General features: G+C 33.3%; 1 protein-coding gene across 1 annotated transcript in view; it reads left to right on the forward strand.

The window, feature by feature from the left end:
- Positions 1-14,198, forward strand: part of ATG2B (autophagy related 2B) — a 45,510-nt gene that overhangs the window by 1,761 nt on the left and 29,551 nt on the right. The window contains exons 2-14 of the mRNA XM_063160002.1: positions 1,808-1,970; positions 3,860-4,012; positions 4,986-5,088; positions 5,945-6,107; positions 6,617-6,796; positions 7,725-7,825; positions 8,838-9,016; positions 9,676-9,830; positions 10,517-10,628; positions 10,782-11,043; positions 11,909-12,059; positions 12,568-12,660; positions 12,830-13,018. Coding sequence (XP_063016072.1) covers positions 1,808-1,970; positions 3,860-4,012; positions 4,986-5,088; positions 5,945-6,107; positions 6,617-6,796; positions 7,725-7,825; positions 8,838-9,016; positions 9,676-9,830; positions 10,517-10,628; positions 10,782-11,043; positions 11,909-12,059; positions 12,568-12,660; positions 12,830-13,018 — 2,004 coding nt within the window. The remainder of the gene's footprint in view (positions 1-1,807; positions 1,971-3,859; positions 4,013-4,985; positions 5,089-5,944; positions 6,108-6,616; positions 6,797-7,724; positions 7,826-8,837; positions 9,017-9,675; positions 9,831-10,516; positions 10,629-10,781; positions 11,044-11,908; positions 12,060-12,567; positions 12,661-12,829; positions 13,019-14,198) is intronic.

The raw sequence follows: 14,198 nt of genomic DNA on the forward strand, positions 1-14,198 counted from the left end.
TCATTGGGCTATTAATGGAATGCCTATGCCTTTTGGGATGTGGGCTGTTCAGAAGTATCAAAATGGAATGGATGATGTTTGTGGTTGAATTTTAGTATACGTTAAATACTACTTTTGTGGAGTGTTGGTCAATAATGTGGAAACAAGTCCTGATATGAAGGCTGTGCTTCAGTTCTAAAATTTCACTTGGAATGCTCTGATTACTTCCTTCTAGGAACAGCTGGCCTATTTATGAAGCAATTTAGCTCAAGAGTGCTTCAGTTTCTTTTGCTTTTAGATAGTAAATGTCTATTTTAAAATAGTAAACAGTATGCTAAAATACACTTACTTTTTATGTGCATGGGTAGCAAAAAGACATCTCAGTCAGATTTGTTCAAAATATGGTAGCTAGCTTACTTCCTGCTATAGTAAATTATTTGTAAATTCATTCAAGTAATTGAAATCAACATATTTAAATACTGTTTTCATTTCTAATAATTATTTTGCCTTATGCTATTGCCACATGTATAATTCTTAAATATAGCTTAAAATATGTTTGAGCTTTTATATTATTTATTTTATAAAATTTTAATATCACTGAATTTTAGTTGATTATTTGATTCCTAAATAATTTCATAATAGGACTATTCAGGTTCTGTTTCTTTAAAGTTTGTTATTTTCTGCTGCCTGAGTGGACTTTGGAACAGAAACTAGAAAAGCTGAACATGCAAGGCAAACAAAATTCTAAAGGCAAGGTTATTGAGAGCAGCAAGTTAATGTGATGGGAAAGTTGCATCTGGAGATATAAGAATAAGGAAATTATCTTTTCAGAAATTTACATTTTAAAAATTATTCTAAATAATTGGAATATAGTTTTAAATACCATTAAAATGGCAAAGAACTTTTAAATCCTTGTTTTTTTCAAAACTTATGATGTTGAATTTAAGCATTTTCTTAGGTAAAATCAGTAGCCTTGTTCAAAACTCAGCAAGGTCAAAACCACACTTTCTCTTGCCAGTTAAAGATTATGTCCTATTATTGCAACCACTGTCTTTAGTAGGGTCTTGTTTACATTAGAAAGTTGCACTCTCTGGATTTGATATGTGAATAAGATTGGGATTTGCGTCATTAAAGCCTAACTACTTCTTGTCTAAGAACTTAAGTTTTAACTACATTTTAAAATCAAACCACAGGCAGGAACTCACTTTTTTATTAGCCTAAGTGTGAAGAATATGTTTAATGTGAATGGATGTAATGAAACCTTTATAGAGCAATAGGAGAGTCTTCTGAGGATTGTGGAAAACTTGAAAATCCTAAATTACTGTGTTAGAGCGACTTGAATGTAGCAGTGTTTAAATGCCACTATAAAAATATGATGTAGAAATGGCAAGTATGTTACACAGCAAGAGGGGATTGTTTGGGTCCACTGTCACGTTGAAAATGAACTTTACATTGCAATTACATGCTATGAAATACTCCTGTCATAGAAACAAAGTACTTTTGGTGCTTTTACTGTCAGCCTGTTTTCAGTTTTCTTCAAGTACTGCCAAAAAAAGAACAGATTAACTTTTGTTATTATTCTGATATTTATAAGAGTTTTTTTTTTTTTTTTTGTATAGTACAAAAATACAGATTATACAGCCATCACAGAGCAATTCTGAAAGCTAGGTAGTATGGAATTGAAATAGTTGAAAGTGTCTATTTTTTTGTCTGAGTATAACTAATTTTCTAGTTGTGTCAAAGTGTTTTTATTTGTTAGATGCAAAATTGCGGATGTGATTTAAAAAAAAAAATAATGATTTTTAATTTTTATTTTATTTTTTTCTAGTGTCTTAATGAGATCCTGGAGTCTGCTGATGCACCTCTGGAAGTCACAGATGGATTTATCCAATCAATTTCTTTATCTGTCCCGTGGGGGTCGTTGCTGCAGGATAACTGTGCATTAGAAGTAAAAGGATTAGAGATGGTCTTCAGGCCAAGACCAAGGCTTGGTAGGCTTATTTTTTTGATTATAAGAAAGGAGATTGTTTACAGTTTTTCAGAGTAAAAAGTCTACCCTTGCTTTAGTCAATTCTTGGTCTTATTTAAATTGTCATTTAACTTCCATACGTTAATGATTGAGAGTTATAAAAAAAGAAACTCTCAGGTGTTTGTCAGTTGGTTGTCAACTCAGTTGTTGCTCTGTTAAATAATTTTAAATGCTTATAATTTTCCAAGCTGTTTCAGACCTATAGAAATGGAAGTGTGGGCAGGAGTTTTTGCAGTTTTTGGGTGGTGTTTGTGCAGTTCTGTGAGGCAGTGTTAGTAGCTGGCTGTTGGGTGGCAGCAGGACAAACATCATGGTGTAAGACTGGGGGAGTAGGGAGGTTCTATCTTTGTCTGCTTCAGGCTAAAGGATGCATCTGTTCGTATGTTTAGAGAACAAAAAATGCAATTTAATTGCCATTGCAGTGTGAAATAATGACTTCTGAGTACTCTAAATACATACTAACTTTGATCATAATGCTGAGGGTTGTCTGAGTTCTTCCAGCTTGTCTGTATCCACATGCTTATTACTGATCTGGTTTAGATTGTCCAGGTGATAAATTTTTACTGGTCATCAAGCTTCCACAAATTCTGTGGAACACATAGTTCATTTTTAGTTGTGAAAATTGTTTGAATGTCTGAAGGATTTTAATTTGGTTTCCTTCATGTAGTGTAGAGAAGGTGGAAGAAAACATTTTTTAAACATAAGAAGAAGAAGAAAAAATATGTAAAACCTATTTTTTATCTTTTGCTAGTTACCTTAAATGAATTACTTGCTTACATGTAGTCTACATTTAATCTGTAGTTGTTTAATTGGAATTAAGTTTTGAGCTGTGTTACTTTCTGATGTAAGATTATTGCTTTGAAGGAATGGTAGTGTTAGGAAGAAACCTTTATTTCTTCACCTGCATCAGTTAGTTCTCTGTGATGTACAGTGCTTTATAATAAACCAGACAGAGTAGCAAAAACCCCATGGTGCTGGTTTTGTCACGCATCCATAGCCATGTGGAGGTTTCCAGACCTGAATGCTTAACTGAAATGTTTTGCCTGTTTAACACAGCTTGTATTTGAGCTAGTTTTGTTTGTGTCTGCCTGTACTAGAATGTGATAGTTGAATTTGATTTGCTTTTCTAATCCATAGTTTTACAGTATTTGCTCACAATGGCCTTGGCATTAGCTGGTAGGAATGCTTTGTCAATTAAATTAATCTGGCTGATGAAAAACTTGTTCAGCCTAATACATGCTGTGCTCTTGGATTTTATTATGTCTTATTTACTATGTCAGGTCTATGTTAGGCATTTAAAACATGTTTTAATGTGCTAAGATAATATTTTAAACTTTGCTTAGTGTTTTTCCATGCAGGATATGTTTCAAGAGGAATAAGAAATTTTGAAATAATTCTTAAAAATTTGACTTCATTTTGCCACTTATTCCTACAAAAACATACCAATATAGTAAAAGAATGCTAGAAATTATTTAATTGCTTAAATTAAACCACTGCTGAAAATTGATTACACTGTTGATTACCTGATTTCTTGTTTATACTGAGTTTTCAAATACCGGAATCTTACCAGTGCAGTCTAACAGATTACATGAATTTTAAAGTCTTAAAGTCTATAATGAGAGATTATAACTAGATTTGTTTTTAAGTATAACTTCTTACTAAGCTGTTGAAACTTTTCTGGATGTGCCAAATATATTGGTGTGTTTTGTCTTTATAGTTTCATGAAGTCCATGTTTAATTTATTAAGACTTACTTTAACTTTTCTGGATGTGCCAAATATATTGGTGTGTTTTGTCTTTATAGTTTCATGAAGTCCATGTTTAATTTATTAAGACTTACTTTACTCCACAGCATCTGGATCTGAGCCTATGTATTGGTCAAGTTTTATGACCAGTAGTATGCAGCTTGCAAAAGAGTGTCTTAGCCAAAAATTGACAGATGAACAAGGAGAAGGGTCCCAACCTTTTGAAGGACTTGAGAAATTTGCAGAAACTATTGAAACAGGTATGAATCAATTATTGAGATTTGAATTAACATCTGAGATTTAATTGGTTTATGTTGTGTGTCAGTTTTACAAAATGGCATCTCAGCTGCCATAACTTACATGACTGATTTTCACTTGTTAGCATTGCTTGTAAAATCTAAAGAGGAATGTTGGACAAATGATCTTGATTTTGAAGTGGGGGAAAAAGCCCCATTTACTTCCTAAAGTATTTGTATATTTCCTTCAGTGGACAGATTGAACTCTGTCTCAGGGCAAGTTTGGTGTTTTCTTTCATCAGAATAAATCCAGCTAAATCTATGCTTGAGGGATTGATGACATGTCTTAGTTTTGGAGATGGCTGTGTAATTCATCAATTGCTAATAGTGATATTGTTGAAAGAGAAATGGAAAAAGTTTCTTCAGCTGTGTTTGTGCAAAGCTGACCTGTTATGTTGTATGACTCTCCATAATCACACCATGTTGATACTTCAGAAAGTTTTTTTTGTTGGAGGTGGTTTTCCTAAATGCACAAAACTAAGGGCTTATGACCACATTATGTGGTGGAGAACTTTGTGCAGAAATGCCTGAGTTAAGGGAAATGTTTCGAGTCCCATCTGGAGATGGAATTCCTCAGCCCAGGCAGCATGCTGCTGCTGCAATGCTTAATAGTTCACATATGGTGCACAGTGAAGATGTTACTTCCCTTGAGGATCATCCACACTGAGCTACAGGAAAACTTGGTTTGAACTGTCAGTTGCTGAAATGTCTGAGCTTTAGAGAGCAGTTGTATGCTGTGGATTTACATATTGGTCATTTAATAGGAGTTTATATTGTCTCTTGAAATCTTGTTGCCTTATTAAACTCAATTGGTAATTTCCATGGAAATAAATATTGAGAACTTAAAATCAAAGACCATTTAATATGGTTACAAAAGTAATCATTCAGTAACTTGACATAATAGTCTACATTGTAATTTTTTGTTTTGTCTTTTAAGTTCTAAGAAGAGTGAAAGTTACCTTTTTGGATACTGTGTTACGAATAGAACATGTGCCAGAAAACTCTAAAAGTGGAACTGCACTTGAAATCAGAGTTGAAAGGTAATTTTTTTTTAATATGTGGATTTTTTTTCCTAAGGGACTTCTTGCCATTTCCTGTAACATACATTTTACTCATACACACAATTCTTAGTATATGGTTAGACACTTGCTCTCGAGCACCTCTTTTATAATGCTAGTGAGCATTGTCTTCATTCAGATTCCACTCAGCATGTTTCTGCTAAAATTATTTAACCATCAAATTAGAAGAATTCTTTTTTTCCCTTTACACATTTTCATCAACTTCTACAGTTAATGAATAACATTTCTCAGACATTCAACAGCCAGTGTATGTTGTTGGCTGGTCAGGCCACGTGCACAGTTAGAAAGGGAACTGACCCCTTTGAGTAAGACACTTTAAATCTTTTTAGAAAAAAATATACAGTCCTGAAAATAATCCCAAAACCCTGAAAGAATTTAGGTTCTTGTGAGCTTTCAAAAGAGCCCATGTGAATTCTGTAATTACTTTGAACATGAATACTGTATGTGTTCTCAATATAGATGATTTTCAACCTATGGGAGAGTGTAGTCATACTTTCTTGCAAAGTATTGAGATTAGCATCAAATAAAACTGATGTTTACCAAGGATTGCTAATGAGATACATTTAGTTTTAAGCATTTATAAGCTTCAGATTAGTGTGTTCTCTGGGGTATCTTCACATTTCTGGTGGTGTCCCATAGAAAAGTTAAGATTTCCACCCATTCCCAGAGAGTATTGGGGTTTCATTTCGTGACAGTGGACAGCACTGTAAAAGTGTGAAGAGAGAGACCATGTACAAACTGAAAGGTTAAAAGGCACAAGGAGAAGTAACAATTTTCATGCACCCACTGTCTTAATTTCCTTTCTTTTGCCTCCCAGAACTATGTACTGTGATGAAACTGCAGATGAGTGCTCTGGAATTAATGTTCATCAGCCCACAGCTTTTGCTCACAAATTACTGCAGCTCTCAGGTGTCTCTTTCTTCTGGGATGAGTTTCCTGCATCAGCAAAGTCCTCCCCAGTGTGTTCAGCTACTCAGCTGGTAAAAATAAACACATTATATAAGGATATAAAGTGATGAAAGAATATATTGTTACACTATTAGATTAATTCTGAAGGATACAGGAGTTGAACTTGTACTTAAATCTATATTTGGGAAGTTTTATAATCAGTTCCTGTTGGTTTTGAGGAGAGGCAAGGAAATGGACTTTAGTAGAGTCCATTTCTGGAGTAGAAATGGAGGAAATTAGAAATTTGAGTAGAAATTAAGATGTATTGTACTAGAATCTGGTTGCAACTTTAAGAACTAGAAATTCAAGATCCCTGCAATTCACTATTCTGTGGAAACTTGCTTTTCTTTCAAAGGCCTGATGCTTCACATTCTATGTGCCTTGTTTTTTCAGTTATCAGTACATGTTTGTAAAGCCTTTGTCAAATTTATCGTTTCTAAAGTGATTTTTTGTGTGATAAGCTTATTTGAAATGCTTGTGTTTTGTGTTTTTTCCTAAGAAATGGGATACATTCTTATTCCTTTATCTGTAACTTTTTAAGGCAACTGAACCAAAGCTTTCACCTAGCTGGAATCCAAAAATCATTTATGAGCCACATCCACAACTAACAAGAAACTTGCCAGAAATTACTCCTTCTGACCCCGTACAGATCTGTAAGCTGATTGGTAGAATGGAGTTAAGCCTAACATTAAAACAAAATGAAGTACTTCCTGGAGCTAAGGTTAGCCATGTTTTCCTGGTGTTTAACTAAATGAGTAGTTTTGTATTTCTTTTTTTTTTCTAGTACATATGAAAAAGGTGTAATAGTCTCAGGGGAACAGAATTGCCATCGTTTTCATGTTGATTCTTTATGTTCTAACCTAATAAATATGTGTAAAAAAGACCTCTTCATGGTGGTCAGATGAGTCAGGACACGCTGAAATCTCTTAAATGAGAATTCCTGTATGTTAGAGAGAGACTCTATTTAAGTGTTTAAGGACCAAGTAGACATGGTAGTGAGTATATAAGTAAAGCTGTGTAATATATTCTCCTTCTCTCCAGTTTTTAAATTGGCTGTTGACCTGTTTTGTATAGCCTACCATATTTTATAGAAAGCATAAAGTTTCTACTGCTGTAGAGAAGGATCTTTTTAATGTCCAGCAATTTCTAGTCAATCTTTAACTGTTCTTATTTATTTAGTTAAGAGTCCTTGAAAAATAAGATAACATTTCCTTGGTGCGAAATAGAAAAATGCTTCCAATTTTAAAAGTATTAATGTACAAAACAGAAGACCTTTATTGTTTTAAGGTCTATTTCAAAAGGTGCTTACTTGAATATCTCATAATTAATAAGTAAAACTAACTTTATTTTTTATTGCTTTGGGAATTATTAAAGAAAAAAATAGCAGATTAATGAATTATTGATTTTTTTTTCTGTTGAGATTGTGTATTTATTTTAAGCTGATAGTCAGTGACACATCTGCATTTATCCTGCCAAGCTACAGGTTGGAAGAAACACAAAATTATGTTTCTAGTTGTTTTATAGAAGATACTGGTGTAATGACTGTATTCTTTCCACCATAAAAATCTATTATCCAAATAACTGATTCAACTAATGTAAATAAAAATTCCTCCAGGTTCCTTGACTGCATTTTTTCCTTTTCTTCTTAGTTGGATGTAGATGGACAAATAGATTCTGTGCATCTGTTTCTGTCACCAAGGCAGGTTCATCTTCTATTGGACATGGTAGCAGCTATTGCTGGACCAGGCAAGTATTACAAGGAACAAAAAAAAAATTTTGCAAGATAAAAATGTTTCTTCAGTTGAAAAAAAATTGTGTTGGTACATTATTATGAGTTTTTATCTGATATTAGTAAAATGCTTTGTAGCTGCTGTGAGTTAGGACTATGATTAATTTTTTGTCTTTAATTGCAAATTGTACATCTAATAATGAAACAAACCAGCAAACAAGGGTTGACACATGACTATATAATAATACAAGAAATGAGGAAGTTCTAGGTGGAGAAAACCAGGAGACTGAACAAATTCTGATTCTTGCAGCTTCTGTTTCACAAGAGGAATTTAGCTTCTCTATCCTGTGTTTTAGTGTCAGGCACAGTAAATATAGAACAGGCTGTAATTGAGTTTGTCTGCATTTGTGAAGAACTAAAAGCAGTGTTTCAATTACTGCAGTAGAAGTATGAGAGTGTTTTGGTTTGTTCCCCTCATCTATTTTATGTAGCAACACTTGTTGGGGTAAATAATCTTTTTGAAAGATAAGTCATATCCTGGGTGGGTGCTTAATATTCTTCTGATACTGATCTACTTGTTTTATTGGATGTGCTCATTGTTTTTGGACAACTGGAGAAGTATTACATACAGTTTCCCATGTGTGTCATCTTCAAACCTGAAACTTTATTTTTTATAATAATTTTTATATTTATTAATATATCTTAATTCCTTAATAGGAAAACCATTAAGAAGTTGTGGCCTTAGTCCCTAAAGCTGACTAAGAGAAACATACACATCTTATATGCCATCACACTGCATATATAACCTTGAAATGTTTTCATCAGATATGCACTTAATAAATGCTAGGAGAGAGTAATCTGTTCTGAACAAATAAAACCTTCAAACCAACAAAATGCACAAATACCCACATCTGATATATAACTACACATGCAAATATATACCAATGATTCACTTTCAGATTAATTTTTGAATTTTATTAGGGATACAGGAAATTACAGTAGGATTTTTATCCTTTTTTTTGAATTCAGAGAGTCTGAGCAGGATAGAATTGTCCAACAAAGATAGGAAGAACCGGCCAATGCAGCAGGAGGACGAGTACCGCATTCAGATGGAGCTGAAACGTTATTTGAGGAAAGAGTCTTTGTCTGCAGGAGCATCCTCTGAACAAAGCTTCTATGAGACAGAGAGTGCCAGAACGCCTTCTAGTCGTGGCAAGTATAAAAGATGATGCAAAATAGCAAATAACCTGGTGTTAAGATTGTTTAAATTGGTTGTTCATCTTTTAATCTTACCAATTTGTGTATTAAAATAAGTTTGACTTGAAGTAATTATATGGCATTAATGGTAAAGTTCAGTAAAAAATAAACTAGTTTAGGTATCAGGCTGGACTTGATTCAGTATTTCCTTAAAATGGTTCAGTTTATGTTAATGTGAAGTATGCTAAAAACACATACAGCATGACATCTTTTCAAATGTGTGGTTGAGGAAATTACATCTAGAGTAATAGTTGTATTTATCTCATTTTATGTGAATACTTTTTTGCTAATTATTTTTAATGTGAAATACTTTGATTTGTCAAAAGGAGAATGTATCAATTTATAGAGGTTATATCAACTTGAATATGGAAATGAGGTATTTAACTGTTCTGATATTCATGTGGTTTTTTTGTAATTTGATTTTTATTTAATCTCACTCCATTGACACTACTAGTCTCATGTCAAGAAAACTTGGGACTTTTGTAAATGATATATTTAGCTGGTTATTCTGTCTAGCAGTTAGATTTCTAGACTCAAAAATACATTTCTGTTAGAAATAAAGGGTTTTTTTAAAATTAGTAAATAACTATTAATTATCTGTGATTCTCTACTAGAGGAAGAAGTTTTCTTCTCAATGGCTGAAATGGACATGTCCCACAGCCTTTCCTCCCTTCCACCTCTTGGAGATCCTCCAACCATGGATCTAGACTTGTCTTTAACCAGTACATACACAACTACACCAGCAGGATCTCCACTGAGCACTACAGTGGTATAGTATTAACTGCATTTGGAATCTTTTGGAAATTAACACTTCTGCCTGAAACTGTTGCATAATTGCTACATTCTTTACAATGTCAGGAGCTGTTGCAAAATTCTAGAACAATTGAAATGTTTAGAGCTGATAGTATTCCTTTTATGCAATGGAAATGGTATTGGAATTATTCTCATTTTATTTGGCTAAACCAGGAAATGTGTTTTCAAATGCCTTGAAGCTTATATAGAATGCTTCATGATTTATTTTCTTTTTAATTACTGCATGTGTACTACCTGGTTTTCTTTTAAAATAGACTACACAGGCAATGTTGTATGAAATTGTAGTATTAAATTTTTCCTCAAACAACATAAAACCTATGCTGTTGTTATCACTATCTTTCCCAAATCTGTTGTGTACCTAATGTTTTCTGTAATGAAAACCATGGAGAGTAGTTGTAGAACTAGAAAAATATATGCTCACGAGGAGTGCAACTTTAGCCTTAAAAACCTGTGGAATTAAAAAGCATATCTTGAAATACAGCATACCTGCATTGATAAGTTGAGCACTAATTCTCCATGAAATGGCATGCTGTTGATTGTTTATGCATGTTGGAGTGTTTTGGTAATTTACCTCATTATCTATGTCTGATTTAATGTCTAACAGCTCTGCAAACTTAAGGTCATATATATTTTTTGTTTTAGCTGCAACCAACTTGGGGTGATTTTCTTGATCGTAACAAACAAGAATTACAGCCTCCAAGAGGTTCCTCACTAACAGCCAATATGGTTCACCAGACATCCATAAGAAGGACATGTAAGTAACAACAGATAGATAGTTTTGCCTAGATAATTATGAAAATGAATTGTTGTGCAGCAACTTGGTAAAAAGAAATGAAAATCAAAAGTAAGATGATTTTATAAATGTGTTATTGCTGAAAAATTACGTGAACTTAATTTTGTATTTCAGCTATTCCATCCAGATCTGTTTCTGTGGATGAATCCAGACCTGAGCTACTTTTTAGACTGGCAGTTGGAACTTTCTCAGTGTCTGTACTTCATATTGACCCTTTACCCCCACCTGAAAGTTCACTGAACCTTAACCCATTGACACCAATGGCTCGGGATTTCTTTGCCCGAATAGAAAAGATTGAGCCAGTTAAGTTTTCAACAGAAGATTTTCTGTCCTTCCGAGAAGTATTTGCAGAAGCTTGTTCTCATGATCACCTTAGGTATAACTTTGCTTATTAATAAATATAAGTAACAAAAATATATTTTAAGTAAATTTGAATAAAGTAAGTTTATTACCATAGGAATTGTGTCACTTAATATTTTAATTGCATTAGTCTTCTTTATTATTTTCAAAATAGTCTTGAATTTTGACATCTGTTGTCCAAGACATCTTTTTAAAAAAAGTTGAAACAGAAAAAGAAAGGAGAATAAACATTAAAATCACCTAACTTTTTAATAGATTAATTAAATTAGGTACAGTTTCTATGACAGAAGCCTAGAGAGTCAAGAACAATTAAGTAAATATCTTTAGAAATAGCTGTGTTTTACAGAACTATTGTTATTCCAATGTAGTGATTGCTGCTTTAAGGAGCTTAGGGTTTTACTTAGTGCAAAATATGATATCAGTAGGGATAAAGCCTAAGTGAGAACAAGATAATAAAGTCAGGCAACAGTCTCTTTTTTTGCAGAAATTTTTACCATCCCAGTACAGTGTATGAAGTAAAATATTTAAGGGTATATATATATTTTCTTACCTTATGTATGTAATTTAGACTTTGTGAGACATTTGACTTCTTCATTGTCTAAGGATGTTAGTTTTATATGAACTGCACCTCAGGATAGATGCCTAAAATGTTCTTTACAAATTTCTCTATGCTGACCGTTGTTGATTATATAACATGAGCTTCATTGTTTTTTGTTGCTAAATCTGTTACAATTAGATATTTTCATGTATTTGGAGAAATTATGTTGTTTTAAGGATTTAAAAATGATTGTAGTGATCCTTTTTGCCTACTTAAGTTTTGACTTTTCATAATTGTTATTGATTTATGCTACTTTTAATAATTATTAATTTTAATAATCCAGGTTTATAGGTACTGGCATCAAAGTGTCTTATGAGCAAAGACAAAGAACTGCCTCACGAAGTTTTAGTACTGACTTATCCATTGGTGAGATGGAATTCCTGGAATGCCTTTTTTCTACTGACTCTCATTCCATGCAGCCTCACTATACAGAGGTATGTTAAAAATAAAGAGTTCCATAAAAAAGAAATGTTAATTGTATAACTGAGAATGGTAGATTTTAAAAAGGTTGTAATTAAAATGTCTCTTAATGTTTTTTAGTTTTTTAAATATGTTACAGTTTTAAGGTTAAAATTTACATTTTAATTCTGAGCTCAAATAGTGAACCAACTTCTGTCATACCTGACAGGAACAGCACCAAGTAGCTAAACTTTGTTAGTTACTTCTTAGATATGCTTAATGTGATTTAGGTATTAGCTTTTGGAAAACATTTACTCTAAGTAATGGAGTTGAGCAATGCAAAGGTTTCTTGTGGCAGTGATTATTCTTCCAGCCCGTTAGTGGTCAGAGATACAGTAAAGTAGCTGAATATGTGGATTGAGTAAACAGTTGAGCTGGGGCCCTGTTCACTGACTTCAGTGTGGGGTTACCTGTCTGTTATAGCTAAAATGTCATAATGTGGCAACTCATTTATTAAACATTTTTAACTTTTTCTTCCTGAAGCTGCTGACATTTCATTCTGAAGAAAGAAATGATTCTCATTCTATGCCATGCCTTCAGCTGCATTATAAGCATTTAGATAATAGAGGACCTCAGGTAAGGTGGGAGATGTAAATGACTAAGTTTCTGTACAATAACCTTTGTCTAATTTGGTTCATTTGAACAGAAACTTGACTGTAAAACAGAGTTCTTAACTCCTACTTATTATAATTTGTTTCACTGTATTGTGTTGAAGATTTTAGTGCTTTTTCTCTTTTCTTTTCAGGGTAGTCAAGGGAGACTCAGCTCTGTTCCACAGAAAGCAGAGTTACAAATAAAGTTAAGTCCAGTGTTTTGTGAGCTGGATATTAGTATTGTAGACAGATTAAATTCCTTACTTCAACCCCAGAAACTAACTACAGTGGAGATGATGGCATCTCACATGTATGCTTCTTACAATAAGCACATAAGTCTGGTAAGTTTAAAGTGAAGTTGATTAATAAACTTGCTGGGCTTTTTTTTGCAGGAGGAAGTCAGGGTGACAGTAAGCCTGAGACTGCTAGTTCTGATTGATTTGTGGTGGCTGAAGTGCTTTTTTTTTTGGTGTGAGAGGTTTTTTTTGTTTGGTAGGTTGACTGGAGTTTGTTTGGTTTTTCCCAACTTCTGACACAGATGCATTTTGCATTCAGTGATTGTGTGCTTGAAAACAGACCAAAAGACAGTGGTAGATGCTTCACAAATTGCATAAGTCCTCAGATTCCTGAAGCAAGGAGAACTGGGCAAAAAAGAATAATCTTGACTGACTTCTCATCCCTAATCTGTCCCATCATGCTCTCCAGCAGCTGATATAAAGTGTTGCTAACAATTCCACCTCTATGTTAAAATCTTTAATTGTCACAATCAGCCCAGTTGTCTGTGTGGTGTATTACCTGCTTTTGGGGTAGGTGACAGAGAGAATGGGGGGCATATGCATTGCATTCTAGTGTTCTGGGACCAACAGAAAGAAAATGAAGCTTATTTGCCTTGGTTTGGGTTATCACAATAGCATTAAAACTTAAAGATTTTTCTTAAAATACTTGAGGAATGATTACCTGCATTTAACGGATTTTCTACACAGCAACAAAAATCTTCATGTAATTTTATTGCTGCATTTACTGATTATGGAAAAATCAGCTTTCAAAATGATTTAAGAGACTCCTAAAATTTTAAAGCATCAATTATTTCTGTAAATATAATTGTCTTGCAAGTTTGATTCCTTTCAATGATCAGCAAAAGGGGGAGGGTATGAAGGACCTGAAAGGGACAGGAGCTGGGCACCCTGACTTCTTGAAAGGGACAAATACACATGATAGTAATTCCTACTTTTTCAACAGCAGCAGTTTTTAAACAAGTGTCTAAGACATGGTATTTCTGAACTGCAGCTGAATATTGTTTGGTACTTTCACTATCTAATTTTGGAGGAAAAATAATTGCAAAAATAGCAGGTTTTTTTAAAGATTGCTAATCTCTGCAAAAACTTGACTTCTAAGTAGAATCTTCATGACACCTATAATAGAAAAATATCCTAATAACAAGCGCAGTTGGTCTTGATGTGTTTTTTCTGTGATACACAAATAATATTTTTTGTTTTCAGATATTACATCATCAACAGCGTT

This window comes from Melospiza melodia, chromosome 6, assembly GCF_035770615.1.
Source record: "Melospiza melodia melodia isolate bMelMel2 chromosome 6, bMelMel2.pri, whole genome shotgun sequence".
Classification (NCBI taxonomy): domain Eukaryota; kingdom Metazoa; phylum Chordata; class Aves; order Passeriformes; family Passerellidae; genus Melospiza; species Melospiza melodia.